At 37.1% G+C, this 19,939-nt stretch overlaps 1 protein-coding gene across 1 annotated transcript in view; it reads left to right on the forward strand.

Moving 5' to 3' along the window:
* Positions 1-806: 806 nt before the first annotated feature.
* LOC100719006 (endoplasmic reticulum aminopeptidase 2) overlaps positions 807-19,939 on the forward strand; it is a 54,395-nt gene continuing 35,262 nt past the window's right edge. The window contains 10 exon segments of the mRNA XM_023561420.2: positions 807-937; positions 3,895-3,929; positions 3,932-3,994; positions 3,997-4,307; positions 9,305-9,395; positions 9,398-9,438; positions 14,219-14,243; positions 14,246-14,352; positions 16,005-16,155; positions 18,851-18,981. Coding sequence (XP_023417188.2) covers positions 807-937; positions 3,895-3,929; positions 3,932-3,994; positions 3,997-4,307; positions 9,305-9,395; positions 9,398-9,438; positions 14,219-14,243; positions 14,246-14,352; positions 16,005-16,155; positions 18,851-18,981 — 1,086 coding nt within the window.

Raw genomic sequence — 19,939 nt, forward strand, 5'->3', positions numbered from 1 at the left:
TAAGAACTAAACTCCCTGTATTTCACTACAGAAGAGCACTGGAGGGAGGATATTGCCTTTCAGTTCACTGGGATCTAAATAAAACTATCATGGGTCAGCCCATCACCTACCTACTGGCCACCATGGCCTCCACATTGGGACCCGCCTCTCTGTGTAACAGAGGAACCATAGAAAGATCTTGACAGCTGGTGAGGAAACACATGGGAGCAAAAGTTGAAAGGATCAATCTGGTGGCATTGCACAAGCAGCCTGAGAGTACAGGTTTGAGAAGCCAGGAAGATCTAGTTGGTTTTTTTGTTTGTTTGTTTTTGTTTTGTAAGGGATGGAGCTCATGACCTCGCACTTGCCAGGCAGGTGCTTGTGCCACTGAGTTAAATCCCCAGCTGAAGAGCTTTTTGGGGACCATTGTGAGGAAAGAAGGGGTCTTAGACTACTTTTAACACTGTGGGGATTTTAAAAATTTGGACAAAAAGAGAGTGAAAAGGAAAGATCCACAAAACTTGGCAAAAAAAAATGTTAGAGCCACATAATCAAATTAACTCTATGTTCCACTCACAGATAATGTAGGAAAGCTTGAAGCAGCGAATCGGTACAGCCCAAAGGGGTTCGGACCTGGGGAAAGGAGATCATTTTGGGGTTGGTGGCAGCACGCCCGTTACAGATCACTGGGCTGTTAAAACTGCAGCAGCAGAACCCGTGAAGGAGTGATCAGGGCAGGAGAAATGTGGAAAGAATACAGATAAGTGCTATGTCTTGGCCCTCAGCAGGATAAAGAGAGAAAAGCAAAAACAGCACCCATATTTAGGATGGTAGGAAAGGAGAGGCACAACTCTACCTCAAAGAGAAAGAAAGATCAAAGAACTGAGGGTGACACGCAGCTCCCTTGTGCTGGGGTGCAAAAGATGAGACTTGAAAAGGCCAAGGAGGATCTCTTCTGGTAAAGGCTGTAGAAGCAGACAGAGAGTTTGGTGGGGAGGGATTGGGAGTGTTGATATTGAGAAATAAATACAACTCCCCAAACCAATTACATGTCGGATATGCCAAGTCTGTGTTCCCCATAATGGAAGAATGAATCCTGAGGAACAACAGAGTTTAAGCATAAAATAAATTATTGACAGAGAGTTCCTGAGAGACAGGAGACCCAAAAGAGGAGACATTAGCACATTTTAAAGGAAGTTTTCCAGAGCAAAATCATGAGGTGGGTCCAAAATCACAAAGTGAGTACAATGCAAGTCAAAACTACGATCAACCAATATGACTACAAGTATAGTCGCTTAGCTAAATTGATCCGATGGGGCAATAGATCATGTAGTATGTATACATGGAAAGAACAAAGACCTTTTTTAGGAAGAGATGAATCAGGAGGTCTTGCTCACCCACCTGGTGACTCATGTTAATCTGTAGTTTTTCTGGACCAGCTAATACTACTTACCTTACCCCTTGGGGAATATGTAGGCCTGGCCATTTCGTCCTTGTTTTGAGGCCTGTCTCTGACAGAGATGCCTCCAGTCAGTGCTGTAATGTGTCTCATCCTCTGCGTTCACTCTTTCAAGGACCTAGTCCTGTCTGACTGCCTATAATATTTTTACCTCCCTTCCCTCTCTATAATGAAGCTGGAGTCATCCTCAGGAAGAGGACAGAGAAACGTAAGATTGTATAGCACTAAAGACACAGCACAGTGAGTTCATGTTGTTTAAAATAACTTGACACTAAAAAATAATGAACTAAGTTCTGCAGATTTTATATTTGAAAATAAGGGTACGAGGGACATAAAACTGCAGTTGCAGAAGCCACGGGAGATCCTGCCTGGCCAACTGTCTTCTCCGTTGGTGCATCCTAGAGAAAGTTGTGGTGCCCTTTGGAATAAACCTTCTGTCTGAAGCCTCATTCATACTTGCAAGATAATCAACCAGCTAGTTTGGTAATCAGGAAGTATGCCAAGAGTTGAATCTTAACAGAAGAGGAAGTGGAAACACAAAGAAAGACCCCTTTAAATGGCAGCAATGTGGATTAAAGTAACAACATTTTTCTTGAGTTTACCTTGAAATCAGAATTTTCTGTAGTAGTTTGACCTGAATGGAAGGTATGGAATCATTGTTTGCCATCTAAACCGAGACCAGAGAAAGAGTGAATGTGACGCAGCTGGGCTGGGAAGTGTGCTAATCTGAGCTGGGAATGGGATGGAACCTAGTCTGAGCCTCTACCTGACTGAGTCACACCCTCTGAGGGATCTCCAAGTTTTTCCATGTATTTGTTGCCATTCTTGTGTTTTCAACTCCTAGATAGTTTGTTTGTGGTAGGACAGAATAATGGAAAAGTCCACTAGACCAGAGTCAGAAAGCTGTAGTTTTAGTCTTGAATCTGCTTCAAACTTTAAAAAAAATTACTAGTGCATTTTGTAGTGCATATGATTATATTTATCATGGGAACCTGGTACATGTACATAATGCATCTTAATTCTTCTTTGTTTTCTATCCCCTACTCCTCACCTCCCTCCACGATCCTTACAGCTCTTGGTCCCTTTCCCATTTGCAAAAGCTCTATTTTTCATTATTTTTCCCCTTCAATTATTTTCTTCCTAGCCCCCTTCCTGTCCCTCCTTCCATCTCTTGTTGTCCTTTCTGTTTAAAAAAAATTTCCCTACTTCTTATTTATCATCTTCCATTTTGCATTCTCTCTCTCTCTTTCTCAATATATATATATATGTTGAACTTTTCATATAAGACAAATCATGCCATATTTAAGATTGTATATCTGATATACTTAACATTATCATCTCAAATTGCAACTATTAAACTATGAATGCCTCAGGTTTATTCTTTATGGTATAGAACTACATGGATACAAAAATCACATTTTCTTTATCCATTCATGTGTTGATGAGCACATAGGCTGTTTCCAAGATTTAGCTATGATGAATTGTGATGCTGGAAAGATGGATGTGCATGGATCACTGTAAGGTGAGGACTTTAACTCTTCTAGGAAGATATGTAGGAAGGGTAATGGCCAGGTCACACTTCTTGTATGAATTTGAGAAAGTCACTCACTCTTATTTTTTATCTGGATACTAAAGGCATGTGCAACAGTTCTTTAAAATCCTTCCAGGACTGAAGTTAAAGGTGCTCATAGTAAATGTCAACAAAAAACATTCTTAAGTGGGGAATATCTGCTGCAAGTATGTCCAACTACTCCTTAATGTAGGCCAGGGAATGTAAGTTACAGCAACTACATCAGTAACTTATTACGGGTCATTCTTGATGGTTCCTATATGATAGTTGTGCTTTGCAGCAAATTCTTCACATGAATTATTTCATTTAATCTTCCCAACATAAGGAAGATACAGTAATTATGCTGTTTTGCAGTTGAGAAAACTGTTGTTTAAAAATCAAAAAGATTACCAAAGATCACACAGATTTGGTAAAGCTCACCTGGAATCTGGACACTCTGATTTCAAAGCCTAGAATAGCAAATGAACCATGCTTTGTTTTAACCTTCAGAAATTCATGATAATAGACCAATTATTTATTAGAGGTCCTTAGAATACTGAGATTTGGTAGTAGTAATTGATGCTTGATTTAAAAGACAAAAGTGCCATCAGTTAACCACTATTTTCTTTTAAAATTTTATCTTGTAATTATCCTTATTGATCTGAATTAATATTGCAAGTTGAAAAATTGAAATAGTTGTTTGGATAATTAATATTTGTAATAAAATATAGTGGCTTAACCTTAACCTAATTTACTGGATATTTGGCTTGATTCTGACAGAACAGTTTTCTCCAAGGTGGAATGCAGATGTGTAAGAGTCTGGTTATTAACTCATTTTCTAAAGAATGGATTGAACGTCACATACTTCAGCAAGGGTTAATTCACTTAAAGGACTGATATTCAATAGTTACTTAAGATGTTACTGCTTAGAAGTCATCCTGCCCTAGTATGCATTTGTTCTCACTTCTCTGTATCATCTAGTTATTCATTCAATAAGAAGAGTGGGCTGACCCAGTAGCTGCCAGTGGAAGACCATTTCCTTGGTGTGAGCAAAGGCTTACCTGTGTGGTTGTTACCCTTCATTAGGGCCTTTCTGTCCACCCAAATCTCAACTCCCTGGACTTTCTTGTCTCTGAGAAGATAGGTCAGAGTGCCACCCAACTTAGCATCTTGCACAGCAAAGATCTTGAAATTGTAAATGTCACCCTTCCATCAGGGGAAGATTTGAGATACAAACACATCGGGGAAGAGCTACATGTTTTAAGTCACCTGGCTCATCAACAAATTGCACAGCTAGTTCTGGAGAAACTTATGGCCAATGTGAGATGTGACATGGCATCGACTTCTAGGCCAAGTCAGCTGATGGTCCTATAAAAGCATATCCAGAACTCTTGGTGATCAAACAAGATAAGGTTTTGTCCCATTCATTTATGTGTCTTGTGATACTGTCCTTACATCTCTTGTTAGAAAGATGCGCCAGAGTCCAAGTAAATTGTGAGGAATTTAGAAAAACAAAAAGCTCAAGTATTCCATAAAAAACCTGCAGTGGAGAGGAGAAGAAAGGAAACAGAAGTATAAATGACTGAAGGAATGATAACTATGAGGTCAGACCAGTGCACGACTGTGATCAGACAAACATGCTTGTTTGCTAGAGGCAGGAAAGAACAGCACAGGGAGGACTGAAATAAGGAAGGCTTCACACAAAAGAAAAGTTGTGATTTGGGGCCAGAACACAATGTGAGGTTCGTGTTGGGAGGGAGGGAGTGAGAGGAGTGCATGAGAGGGAAACAGCATGACTCAGATTCAGGAGGCAGCAGTAAGGAGCCAGCTGTTTGGAAAACTGAGGAATGTGGCCTACTTGGTCAGCTCACATTTGTTCACTCGGGATGTGCTGTGTGCCAGGAACTGCTCTGCTCACTGAATATACAGTAGTAAGGGATGGAAAAGAGACAAGGATGTGAAAACAAATGAAGTGGGCAAGGTGATGATTGCTACCAAGAAGCAAGAAAACACAGTATAACTGGGGATTGGGACCTAGATGAACTGGCAGGGAAGGTTTAAGAGGGCACATTTAAACTGAGACCTGAAGAGAGAGAGAGTGTGCGTGTGCATGTGTGTGTGTGTGTGTGTGTGTGTGTGTGTGTGTGTGAGAAAGAGAGAGAGAGAGAGAGAGAGAGAGAGAGAGAGAGAGAGAGAGAGAGAGAAAGTGAAAGAGAAAGAGAAAGAGAAATACAGAAACACAGAGAATCATAAGAACATCTTGGGACAATTGCCAAGACCCTGAGGTAGGACTGTTTAAAAAAAAAGAAGACATGGAATGAGAACAGGGGAGAAAGGGATCAGATCATGAGCTTTAGAGCCTCTTGTGAGTAATTCCAGCTGTAATGGGAAGTCCTTGGAAGGCTCTGGCCTGAATTATGTTTCAGAAAGATCAAGTGTACACTGAGGGCATGTTATAGACAGAAAAAGGAAGAAGCCAAGTAGTTATTTGAGAGGTCATTCCAGTAACTCAGGTAAGAAATGGTAGTGACTTGGGTCAGGATAATGGCCCAGTTTATGGAGTAATGTGTCTGAGCTTGACATTGATTCAGGAGGGAAACACTGCAGAGTTGGGAACTGAAGGTGAGTGAGTATGGTGTGGGTGACGCTCAGTGTGTTTTAGCTCCTTGCTCTTCTGTCCCCCAACTTCATTGCTTGCCACCCATTCAGACACTCACTGCACAACCCCAGCAGGTGGCCCTTGGAGCAGCCCTTCCCCTGGGAGGTCTATTTCCTTCCCTGTTCTATTGGTCCTCTCTTACTTTAGACTCTAGTCTCAATGACTTGTTTTGTACACAACACAGTACAATGGCATAAGTATATTACTCTTTCTTGCTCAGATATCCTGTCTAATGATGGCTTTTTACATTTTTTTCAAGTAAAAAAATGCTCCATCTAAGGACACACATTTTAGGAATGCAGTTTTAACATCTTTGAGGCTACAAGCTGATATTTGGAATTAGAGCTGGAGGATTTTTTAGCATGCAGCCCCTCATTAATCAAAGACTATTTCTGACTATTCTCATAATTAATCAATTCTGTTCACATTGTCACCTAATTATCTAGCCGGTCTGATTTGTACGATAATATGCTGCAAAATGTCAATTCAATATAGTATCTCTCTTTGTCTCTGTCTCTGTCTCTCTTATATACACACAAACACAAATAATTCAGCAGACAATAGTTCTTTTGAGATGGTGGAAGTCTCTACTTTGCATGAGGAGTTAGAATTGTATATGGTTGAGGAAAAGATTCAACATTGTTTTTCCAATGTAGCCTTAGTAGAACCAAAATTTCTCCTTTTAAAATTTCTTTCTCTCTCTCTTTTTTTTTTTTTTTTTTTGTACCAGGGATCAAGCTCACAACCTCACGTGTACCAGGCACAGAGCTAAATCCCTGACCCCTACAACCAAAATTTCATGTTAGTGAAAATTATTTTTTACACTTGAAATGCCTTTGCAGTGGCTGTTAGTAAATCCAAATGAAATCTTGAGGGCCCAAGTGAATCACTTACATTTCTAGCCTTCTTTTTCCAGTTTATGTTAGAAAAATGAACAGATAAAATTAACCTGGCAGTTCCTCTGTTCTCCCTCTGGGCCCCTCTCATCCTTTGTCTGACACTTCAGATTTTCTATTACACAATCCTTTCCTTCTTCGGTCTAAGTTTGTCCCCAGATCTACTCCCTAATAGAACCTTAAAAGTCAATGAATGAATCTGTAATCACACAATTTCTAACATTACCGAGGTGTTGGAATACACAAGTATCTACAATACAGAGTATCTACTTACCTGTCACAGTCTGAATCAGGAGTTTGCTGGCAAGCAAAGACGGTAGAAATGTCTGATAGCTCTGCTGTCACACAGAGCCCCTCAACCGATGAAAGTACAAAAATATGAAAAGCCATGTCCTTGTCCTAGGTGAGGGCAACTCAGAGGTGTGATTCTTTTCCCAGTTACCCAGGGAAAGAGCTAAAGCTAGAACTTTGCCCAACATTCTTATTTTGGCAGCATGTTCTTTAAAACTGGGAACACAGTGTCAGTTATATATACAACTACGCAAATCTCTGGTTGAAACCCTTTGGTGTTTGGAGACAGTATTGACCTACTAATTTCTTAGTGAACTCTGAGGTTGGCTTGATGGTAGTGAGTCTTATCTCAGCTATTTATCAGCTAAGGATTCTGGTACAGTCAGTCAAATCCTGTGTTTCAATACACTTGTCTGAAATGGGTATGAGAGAAATAATAAGGAGCCATGTGGGCTTTGGAGGAGAAACAAGACACCAATTTGCCCTTCCTCTGATCCAGTGGCAGCCATGCAAGGCCAGGAAGAAAAACAAGAAGCCAATTCACCCTTCCCGTGAGCCAGCTGGCACATGGACTGGGAGACAAGAAGAGACCCCTGCCCTGGTAAGCAGCTGGCTGACTCAGAGGAACACAGACTGAGTTGATAGCAACTGAGGTACAAAAACAACTTAATGCTTGTGTTGTTTGATTGACTTTGCACGCCTAAAGCCGGTAGTCTGAGCATCTGTTTAGAGGATAACAATATGCAATATTGCAGATATTTCTTATGTCTTGTTTTTAAAATCCAATATTGTTCACATTGTTTTAAGGTGTTCTGTTTTATTGTTTTGTTTTCTTCAATATTCTATTTTGATTGGTTTTATTCTGTTATGTTTTGTTTGGTTTTATTGTCTGAGGAATGAGCAGCAATTTTGAAAATAACAGGAGGCATTATGCTAGCCATTGCTGATTTCCTATTATCTTGTTTTGAAGTCGTATATCATTTTCACTGTTTTATTTTGATTGGCTTTATTCTCTTTTACTTTTTTTGGTTTTATTCTCTGTAAAATCAAAAAAATTTAAAAGCAAAGGTAATTATGGGCTCAATACGGAGCACGTACCTAAACAGCATATAAAGTCATAGAGGACTGAAACAAACGGGAATAAAAAGAAACTTTCAATAATAATAAAAATGTAAATATGAAGGTCATAGGTATACAATCAATTTTTGGGATTTCAACAGTAGCAAATAGCATTCAGGATATTTAAATTGATATGTGAGCTTTCATTTATAATTTATGAAGTGGGGGTTGCAGTTAACCCTGGTCACTAGTAATATTTCTTTCTGTCCAGATATGTGTAAAAGGCACCAATGAGAAGGTGTGGGACTTCCTCTTAGGACTCTGAATGGTTCAATGGGGTAGATATGATGCACATAGTACAGTAGCTCGTATCTCAATGAAGTTGACTGTCCAAAGATCTTGTTGGTGTTGAGCCTGATGATTGTTATCTTAACAACATCAAGTTACTGTAACTTTCTTTAAATCAATATTCACTTAAGTTAGCAGTTCAGAGATATTATTTTAAAAGTACCTGTAAATAGCTTGATCACTTTGAGTGGAATGAGTTAAAGTGGTTATAGTAGTTTTTGCAGTAGCTGTCATATAATGCACGTCCAGAAAACATTGTTGCCTAATAAGGTTAAATGTTGTGGTGATTTGTGTAAGAGCTGATTTTTTTTTTTTTTTTGTCCATTCTCTCATGAGATTGATCGGCAGCAAGTGCTGGTTTCTTATCTAAGCACTATATTATGAACAGTGTGTGAGAGACACTAAATCTATAAATATGCCATTGATGTTGGAAAGGAAGCAGTAACTACTATCTGATATTCAGAGTGTAGGATAATAGGATTTCTTTTGTCTGGAAATACCATGTTTGGGGGAAGAGATATAAACCATTGGAATAGCTAGAGTCATTGTGGTCCTTCCCACAGTCTCTTAAGTGACCAGAATGTGTCAGGTGAGTTTAGGCTGTATAAAAGGTTTTATTAAAGGGAAAAGTTGATTTTTTATTTTTTAATGTAACTGTATCTAAAACAAATGAGGTAAGTGTCTGTGCTCAGTAAACCATGTTAGGGGCCTTGAAGTATCCATGTCAGCAAACTGAGAAAGATAAAAGGTCTTTTTACCTTTGTAATTTTGGAGGTGCAAGTGACCTATGAGATCTTTGTAAGTAACAGATTTTCAAGAATAAAGAAAACTCTTGTGCTAAAGAAAGGAAAGAAAGATACGAAGTGTCAAGCATGGTGTATTGTTCAACACTGAGTCAAGTCTTCCCTCATTTTCTTCAAAAAGGAGTCCAGATTCCCTAAGATTATAGTTTGAGAAATCAAATATATTACTTCCAGTTTGAGAAGCTATTTGTTGATGGTACAGAGGGATTTTTATTTTTTGGTTCATTTGTGTATTCAAGCTGTGGGTGGATCTTTTCACAGAATAATTGCATGACATATTTTGAGTTGACTCAGGCATGTATGTCTTTCTTATGCTTTGATGAACATTTGTTCAAAGCCAACTTTTCAATCAAGTGATGGAGAATAGACATATTGCTCTATCCAACATGCCAAAGGTATCGCCACTTTCAGGAATCTTTGGGACTGCTGTCTAATTGAATCTTTGTCTCAGTTTTCGTTTGTTGGTTGGGCTGGTTTGGCTCTCAGGTTCCTCATACTCGGCTGCAGACACGTATACCATACTTTCTAATGAAAACTTTTCCTTACCACTGTGGTAGCTGGCTGTGCATATCAGCAGTGCTGGAGGAATACAGGAATACAGGAATCTTTGTACTCACTCACTTGATACAACTAATGGCAAGCGGTATACACATGTGTCACAGTGTAAACAAATGTGTTTTATGCATGTTTTTTGCCCTGTCACATTTTGTATATTTACAATTTTTATTGCATGTTCTCTTTTGATTTTTCTTGTAGAATTACCCCAATTCAGTACAATACCACATGGAAAGCCACTTTTGCAACTTTGGGAAGAAGTTGAAAGTGAGTCATCAGATGACTTGGCTACTGATGACAACTTGGATTATGTAAACCAAAGAAGTTAGCAATTTATGACAGGTGCGACAGACAGAGATATGTCAGAGAAGTACAGAATGAAGATCTTAATTCATATAAGAAGGAAAGAATAATGTTGATAAATATTTGACTAATTGAAATGCTACAAAATTGCCATATATTTCTGAATGATTCAACATTAGAAATAGGTCAGAACATGTTCTTAGGATCTTGGCAGAGGTGCAACTTATTGGATGGGATGCCAACACTGTGATTCAATTTTGGAAATTGTTTTTAATAGACAATATGCTACAAAATGTTTTTAAATGCACTAATAATGAAATGCAAAAATCACTCTATATGCATTAATAGTAATATTCAAAAATATATTATCATGACACCTCACTATCTGAAATAAAAGCCTTCATGGGACTTTTATCATTCTAATCATCAGGATCTAAAAGATTTATGAAGTGACAGATGTGGCATTGAGATTTTCAGAACAAGAGATGTGGTTTCCTTCAAAATTGGCTATCCTTTGATGACAAGAAGACCCATCAAGAAAGAAATAATTCAACAATTTAGCTGCTATTTGCTTTCTTGAAAGGTTTGGTTTGAGCTGTCAACAATTTATGCATAGTCTGAATATATGACAATTGGTGAACAATTTGCATCATTTCGTAAACTGTCAAAGATTTTGGCACTATATGCCAAGTAAACCTTCCAAATATGGTATAAAAATATATGTGCTGGTAGATGCAAAGACATTTTACACCTTGAGTTGAAAATTTATCCTGGAACTCAGCCAACAGATCTTTATTCATGCAGTAGTAAACCCTATGACTTTGTGAACACACTAGTTGCACCTAGTTCAAAAAGTAACCCAAAAGTCACACTTCACAATTGGTTCACTAGTTACCCATCAATCTTACATTTGCTAAAAGAACACCAGTTAACCAACGCAGGAACTGTTTACAAGAAAATGACTGAGATTCCTGAAACAGCTGTTGCAAGTTCATAATAGAAAAATATATGCTACCATCTTCGAATTTCAGAAAGACAACATCGGTATCCTATATGGTGAAGAAAAGCAAAAGTAGTATTGATAGTATCAATATTATACCATGATGGTAAAATTGACAGTGAGACCAGGTGTGGTGGCAAATGACTACAATCCCAAGACTCAGGATGCTGAGGCAAGAAGACCCAGAAAATTCAAGGTCAGCCTGTGCTACATAATGAGTTCAAGACTAGCCTGGACTACATAGTGAGACTGTCTCAAAACCAACCAACAAACAAAAAGAGATTGATAGTGAATCCTCAGCACAAGTGAAGCCAGAAATGGTCTCATAGGCTTAAAATTCTGTTTTTCTAACCAGCTTCTTGGTTTTGTCACTGCTGCTGGTCCAGATGTCACATTTGGTGTGGCAAGGGCACCGAGGACCTGCCGAGCTCCATTTCTGAGACAACCTAACCGGTGAGTCTGTAATGGAACTCGCAGTCCCGTCTCCTTTTATTAAATTCCTCAAGAAGTTCGTACAATTATGTTTGTGAAGGCCATTTGTTGTGGTTCTATAAATTTTTAATTGAAATAAACATTTGGATACTATTTTTTTGCCATAGAGGAGCTTATATTAATACTCAAAAATACAGAAAACTTGAAGAACATAGCAGATCCTGAAATTCATTTGATATTTTTTTGCTAACGACTTATGCGTCATTTACACTGATGGATAAAATGTTTTTTCCTCACTTCTGCTTGCAAAGTAGGCTGAAAGCAAAGGGTCTCCTGGCAGTGCTTCAAAAGACTGGCAGAAAAGCAGCTGCATCTCCTGCAGCCAGAGAGTGGCCCTGCAACTCTTTCTCCCTAACCTACACCGAGATTGGCTGCTACTGATGAAGGAAAGAAATAAGCCCATCCTCTGACACTGCATTTCCCCAGGCTTCTGTTTAACACTGGAAAAGATATTTTCTCTGAAACTCTGGCCAAGCAGACCAAGGGAAAAGTGGCAACCCTGCAGGTGATACATAGCCCACCATTTTTCTTTGAGACAGACCATAGTGTAATTTGCCCTTCCATTTTCACTGATGATCTGCTGCAATAACTCTGAGTTTATTTAAAGGCAGGAAATCATTTCAGTCTCATCCTAGAAGCTTTTTATTAATGCAATTTTTCACATGGATAATCATAGAGGAAAAAGTAACAACATGGTTAAGCCTTTTATTAAAACATGATGCAGGCACAAATTGCCATTAGAAAGTAAAACAACTTTTCATGTTTAACAGCAATAAGCAAACATTCTGAAAATAACTTCTGCAATCACTAAATCACTGAATCTCTGCATTGCCTCAGATGACTGAGCAGCTCTTTAGATCAAGCTCTTTCTGGTGAATACTAGCTTAACTTGCTTTTTATAAATATGTCCAATCTAGCTTTTCATGGTTAGAACTGAATTAATGTTATGATCATACTCTTTGGAAAGTTGTAGCAACACATAAAATAGGTTATGCTGGAAAGAAGGAACACACACTAAGTTCCCAGCCTACTTACTTGAGAATAGAGAGTTTGTGGGAAATAAAGAAGCCACCCCATCACTAGTACAGGTATAGGCACATGTGTTTGGACAATTCCTTGTCCCTTTTGTCTCTTAGGGAATGCATACCTGCTCATAAAGGGGAAAAATGTGTTTACTTGCTGAACCAGTAGAGTCCTTCTGACATTGAGAAAATAGCTAAATCCCTGTTATTCAATGGGTAATTTTTACTCGGCTCTTACATCTACATCCTGGAAGGAGGTCCACTAATATTCCACACAATCCCACTTAAGGAAATGCTCCTCTGCGGGGTTATTCTGAGTTCTTCAGAGGTTGCCTTTCTCTGGGGGCAGATGTCAGAGTGAGCCCCAGTCTGCCTCCACCATGATTTTTCAAGTGTCCAGATTCTCATTTTTCTGTAGTTCCATAGTTTCACTATCTCCTTTGCCTTTCTCCCACACGCTGCTTTAATGGTTTTTGCTGCTGAACTTGAGCAGAAAATCATAGTTACATTTACTACTCATTCTCACTATAAGACAACTCCTTTGCTGAGAATGGATATGCACAGAACTCTAATTGAATCCGATTCCTACTGTCATTGATGTTAAGCAACATTAATTTTCAGGATAGAGTTAACAGTTACATACTTGTGTCTTTCATAGAGTATTTGGTCAGGGCCTTTTCCTTTGCTCAAACTTAAAAATGAATTTTTTTCCCCAATAGAATTCTGTACAATTTAATAACATAACCATGTGCTATTGAAAAGGTCAAGTAGTTCACGATGGTAACGCCTCAGGCTATGGTCAAACAAACCATTACCTTATCCAGTGCAGAAATACTTATTAAGCCATTGTTGGTGCTGACCCAAACCTGACTTCTTGAAAAATGAGGGGAGTGAGACAGCAGAGAGCTAATAATTGCAACCAATTTAAAGATACTGGTGTTTTCAGATTATTGGATCTGTATCCATTCAGTATTTAAGAGCACTGTGCCATCTCTGAGACAGGCTACCTAGCCTAAATGAAGATAGAATCCAGTAATCACCCTGTGAATTTGAGAGAGGCAGCTGACCAGGCTGCAGGCTAAAAACTTTTTTGCTTCCTCGGTGGATAGGCAGAAGCTTAAATTACTAATGCTCTTCTTGGCCTGACTGCACTCATCGCTGAATCAATGAACCAAAGATAAACCAAGTCCATGACTCAAACTGTCACGCAGAAGGTGAAAAACTGAGCCACATGCTGCAGTCACACGGTCACATTCACATCTAGGTCCTGCCATGAGACTGGTTGTGCAATCTAGGGCAATTCAGTTAATGTCTCTGAGCTTCTGCTTCCTTGCCTGTGAAATAACACCTATCTCACACCCACAGGATGGGAGGATTAATAAATAATGTAAAGCATTTAGAAAGCACTGCTTCCTGTTCTGTGTGCATAGAATTTACTTATTGTTTCTTTCCCAGACAAAAGAAAAAAGAGTTTGAAACCCCAGAAATTGAGTTTATGTTATTGTGGGGAAAATTCTATTTTAAGAAAATTATAACATCTAAGATGCTATTGTGATTTCAAGTGACAAAATAAGACTTGGCATCATTTCGTGTTCCCCAAAGCAGTACCTTGGTTCTGTAAGAGAAGGATAAAGAAATAGAGCTAAGAGAAGATACAGAAAGTAATAAGAGGTCATTGATCTCCTCCAAGGGTGTCGAGAGTCCTTTAGAGTGTGGTGCTTCATTGTAATTCTCTTGCCATATGTCAGGCGTGATCATGAAATATTCCAGTTCTCAAATATTGATTCCTGTTCCCTCCTGTAGGTTAAAACAATTGAACTTGAAGGAGGCCTCTGGAAGACCACTGCAAAGTGACTGTAAGAATGAGTATAGACCTTACAGCCTACATAGTTTATGATTTCACTTCTGTGAATGATACAGCTTCATCAGCGGTCAAGGTAAGGCAGAGCTCTAGTTAAAATAGTGGCCTAATAACAATGAACTTTTAACTATTTTATTGTTTCCCTTATTATGAAAGTATTGTGCTTACTTTATAAGTTATGGGTTAAAAATTGAATTAGAATTATCATTAATTCTATCACCAAGACATAGCTATTGATAGTCACAGTCTTCCAAATATTTTGTATGCATGTCAGTATATGTAGGTGTATATAGGGACAGTATAAATTGCATATATCTGCATATATATATATATTTCAAAGAGTTCATATACAGAATATATTTTCTGTAAAACAATTTTTAAGATGGCTTTTGCCATAATATGCCATAAATTAAATGCCATTAAATATTATTCCATAGTACAATATTAGTAATTTCATAGAGGTATCATAGTACTTTAAACCTTCTTCTTATTTGAGAACATTCTTTTCTGTTTCTACTTGTTTTCTATAATTTTTCCTCAGTGAAAGTAGATCTTCATAATTTTTAGGGTCTTCATTATTTGAAAAACTTTACCATGATACACAACTGTTATTTTTGTACTTACATTTTTACCAACATCAGTAGAGAGACTCAAATTAAAAAGAATTCTTTACCAAGAGGCATCAAATTATAGACATAAAAACATCCTCAAAGAACCATAAAGTACCATAAAGTAAAAAAACCATAAAGTACTCACAAAAATGGAACTAAATGGCTATTAAAACTTACATATTATGCTTATACAGATGTATAAATATTTATATATTAAGTTGTGGGTCTACATCCACAGAGTACACAGATGCACATGTGCATAGACAGATGTTGGAAAGGTCAGGTGACACTGTACTTCAGAGGGCCATGTTCCTGTCAGCTAAATCTTTCTATCCTGGTGATTTGGAATATGTTACTTTATCTCTATGTGCTTTTCCCCCCCTTGTTCCATCTGTAAAATAAAGATAATGACACCTACTTCATGGAATGGGGATGTGTGAGCATTAAATTAGATTTCACATGTAAGCATTTATCAGAGGGACTGGTAAATTATTTTTAAAAGTGGTGGCTCTTCATACACTCTGCATGAAATCGTAAAGGGATTTCTATTAATTCAGAGCATGAAAGCAGGTCATCAAGTGAAAGTAGTCCTATACTTGGAAGCTAAGAAAATTGGAATCTAATTTTGTTTTTTCTACCTAAGAGCTAGTTGTTTTGGGGGAACTATTAAATATATTTCTACTTTTTTTTAGCTTAAAACAAATAGATGGGATGGATTTTATCAGTTCTCAAGGGGGCTTTCTCACATAACTTTTGTGACCTGTGCTTTATTTAAGTGATATTTATAGTCATAATTTTGAACTACTGGTTTTCAAGGACTAGAATCATATTCATCTGCAAATAGACTTTCACAATGGATTAATATAGCTTGAAATTTATAGGTTAGTACCAAGGAAGTCAATTGTAACAAAAAAAACCAGGGTTGCTTATAATTTTCATGTCTGACTTTTGCTTTAATACTTCACAGAACCTCTTAGCTCTTATTGACATCATGCTGAAAGTCACTCAATGCTTGCTTTAAAATTGCAGTGTGGCTTTCTATGTGTCCGCATTGTCAGGAACAGGATTGTGCCAGGAAGCTGTCAGTCAAAGGCCACTTCTAATTTGCTTTTCCCAGGTATCCATATATGCATCCCCAGACAAATGGAATGAAACATATGTTTTGTAGGCATCGTAGAAACTACTTGGTTCTTACGAAAAGTACTTTGATATTAACTACGCACTCCCCAAATTGGGGATGTTCAAATCCCACATCATTGCCTCTATACGTGCTCATAGAACTTGCTTTGCCATTTTCCCTCTTATACATCATTTAAATGAATAGCAAAGAGATTCAGTTAGTCCAGAAAGAAATAATTTGTTCTTCAGAGAGATTCCTTGAGTATAGGAAATACAGTACTTTTCAGAAGCCCAAGTAATATGCATCATATTTCTACTACTTTATGAGGATTAATGACAAAATATTTGCATTTAATGCTAGAACTGAATTAACTTTCTGAATTAATCCTATATATTATTATTTGTGTACAATCAGCCATCTTTCTAAAAATTGCTGAAGATTTATTTAATCAGAGAACTAAACAGTCACTGCATGTTATCTTTATTGCCCATTGAAGTTGGAAGGTAAGACAAATTTTTTAAACAAGAAAAAAGATAATTTAATTTAAATGTGATAGTAGGTCTTTATATAAAAATACTCATAGCATAACTTGCTTTTAATTTTCTATCCTAAATTGTAAAAGATGCTATTTTTATAATGTTTTAGAGCACACAAAAAGTATGGCTTAAATTCTATAATTTATACAAATTAGTTTTTTGAGTTTCTGATCACTATTATGTAAGATGTTTTTCCTTTTAGGTACAAAAATATGCTCTCAATCACATCCCTTCTTCCTTCTCCTCTCACAATCCTCATGCAATTGTCCTTAAAAAAGCTAACAAGAATAATCAAAAACTGAATTCAAGGACATATATGTAAATTATATATATATATATATATATTTTTTTATTGCAAGTTCTAGGTACTGTTAACACAGATACACTATATTCTCTTCACCCATAATTCATTGTTATGCCCTGGATCAAAAGAAAGCCTAATTACAACCCCCAACAATCTTACATTGAAAATGCAACCTTGAAGATCATATGACATATCATTTAAAACTAAATGAATAGAAGCATACAGCCTCCAGCGTGAGCCAAGAGGAGAACCAGTCAGTGACCCCCGAGATCCGGCCACAGCCATGGTGGAACCCAGGAAACTGCACAAAAAAGCTATTCGCCCACCCTCTTGGTAAGCGCCTCTCTCTTGCATGAGCCAGGAGGAGACCCAGTCAGCGTCTCCTATGAGCCTACCGGTGTACAGGCTGGGAATAAAACATTCCACCACCTTCCCTGGGTGATAGAGGGACAGAGGTCTGAGCATCTCTTGGGAGGATGACTGTGTACAATATAGCAAATAAGGGAGATCTCCTGTCTTCTGTTTGAAAGCAAATGTTGTTTTCACTGTTTTGTTTCATTATGATTAACTGTTTTACTCTATTCAGTATTCTCTTTCAATTGGTTTTATAATGTTCTATCTTTGGTCTGATTTCACTGTATCTAATTGGCTAGACAACTATAGTGAAAATAATGAGATATACTATGGTACCTATTACTGTTATTCTGGCAACTTGCTCTGAAGTTCTGTACTGATTTCCCCACACTGTCTCAATTGGCTTTGTTCTGTCTTGCTGTGTTGTATTTCTACTATCTTCAAAAAACAAATGGAGCAGATATTAACACTTACAATGGCTAAGAAATAATCCAATATAAAACCATTAATGACTTTAGAAAATGACTCATTCTTACATTTGAAGTCTTAATGAATACTTATCTTTTTAGTGGTAATTTAGCTTTTGATTGTATTATAAATACTTGTTTTTATACACTAGAATTAACCAGAATTATTTCTGGACAATAATTATAAGCCAAATGACTTGTTTCAGGCTCAAAAAATTTTTTTAAATAATCTGTCTTTTTAGTCAAGCATTATTTCTTCAAGTAGTAGCAGATTTCTAAGATTAAATATTAGCCAGAAATTGTCTAACCTATATGAAATCATTGATAAAATATGTATATATGCATATACATTCACACATTATCATATACAATATGAATTAATGTATATTATGCCTGAGTTGCTTAAGAATTAGATTTTACTTCTTTATTACCACAGTATATATTGAAAAGAAAATTGAGGTCAGAAAGAATCAGTGACCAGAGTTTTTTTCCTCTACTCCCTTGGAAGGACTCTTGTTCATAATATAATCTATTTGTGCTTGGAATAGCAACTAAAATATTAACTATAGAGGTTGCTTCTGAACATTGTTCTATAATTAATATTAACCTTCTATTTTTTCAAGATATTAGTTTACATTTTGAATAATTTCAAATATACTGAAAATTATTTGATACTTATGTTTTAAAGTTTTTAATAGTACTAATTTAAAATACAAGTATTTTTATTTTTGTTAATTTTTTTTTCTTTTTTTGGTACCGCGGATCAAATTCACAACCTTGAACTAGCCAGGCAGTTACCACTGAGCTAAATCCCCAATCCTGTTAATTTTTAGAATGAATATTTCATAATAAATTATTTTCCTGGTCTTGAGTTCCCCAAAATGTTGCACTTTTAAGGAAAAAAAAATGGCTAAGTGTATTAGATTATTTCAACTACAAAAATGTACTGATAGAATGTTCTTCTACTTGATAATGGGGAGTGATTGTTTTCAGTGCAACCATGAGACACCATGCTAATGTTAAGGTTTGTGTGTATGTCTGCTGAAAATTTGCTTCTATGTACTAAAAGCATCATAATGTTAGAAAGCAAGGAGAAATCTTTCTTCTGGGGTGGAAGCCATAATGATCAAGTGTGGGTGTTCTAGTTTCTTAGACTTAGCTGTTATTCTCTGACTTTGAAAGAGCCTGGAGTCATGGAAAATTGGGGCCTTATTGCATGTAGAGAGACATCATTGCTATTTGGTCCCAAGACCTCTTCAGCTTCTGCTAAGTAGTGGGTCACCAGAGTCATAGCCTATAAACCAGCACTCTACGTACCTGGAACTCATTTTACTCTCTGTTATCAGCCTAAAAAAGCATCAGACAGAACACCACCCATATTCCTGAAATAACGTAAAATCATAACATTTTAACTCTAATGAGAGACTTGGGAATTGTCAGATCCAACATAATATGTCAAGTAGTGGATGATTTGGTTTCTAAACTATAGGATTCATGCTGGCATTTTATTGCAAGAGAAATGACAGCCAAATTTGTCTTCTAAAATTCTTCAAAGCAGAGTCTTTGAATGTCTTTTGAGAAAGAAGGGTAGGAACTATGCAGATGAATAGAGGGCAGAATTGGAAACTATAAATAAAGAGTTCTGTTAAAAATATTTCTTCTTATACCTTCCTAGTGCCCTGGTATTGCAATCCAGAACAAAGTCAGTTTCCCTTGGTTGAATCCTATGATTATGTGGTCCTAGTGAAGTATTCTAAATAAATTACTTATGAACTGATGACCCCAGCTATTTCACTGAGTTCTCTAGAGTTCAGTGTCTTCATATGTAAGAAACAGTTAATAATACTTCCTGCTCCATAAGACTGTTGCAAAGATTATAGATAAGGATAGTTTCTGTGTCTGTCACATTGTAAGCTGTCAAAGATGTAAGTGATTGCTATTAATAATGACAATAATGTCCAATACTACTACTACTTCATTTCTTAAAGAACAAGGGATCCAGAAACCATTTAGCAGTGCTCCATTACACTCAAAATGAAACTATGAAGCTGACTCTATAGGGTTAGGAGCCTAACTCAGCAGTAGACCACACGCCATCCCCAGATTCTATCTCCAGCGCTGCAATAACAAACAACAACAAAACAAGCCTGGAGGTTATTTCCACTCTGTTTCATTTCTGAAAACCCTAAGTAATGCAGTAAATGATTAATGGCACTGGAAATACTCTTTCACACCACAGGAACACATATTATTTCATTGTAGGAGCTGGTA

The sequence above is a fragment of the Cavia porcellus genome, unplaced genomic scaffold (assembly GCF_034190915.1).
Source record: "Cavia porcellus strain 051 isolate PalLab524CR breed Dunkin Hartley unplaced genomic scaffold, mCavPor4.1 scaffold_2, whole genome shotgun sequence".
Classification (NCBI taxonomy): domain Eukaryota; kingdom Metazoa; phylum Chordata; class Mammalia; order Rodentia; family Caviidae; genus Cavia; species Cavia porcellus.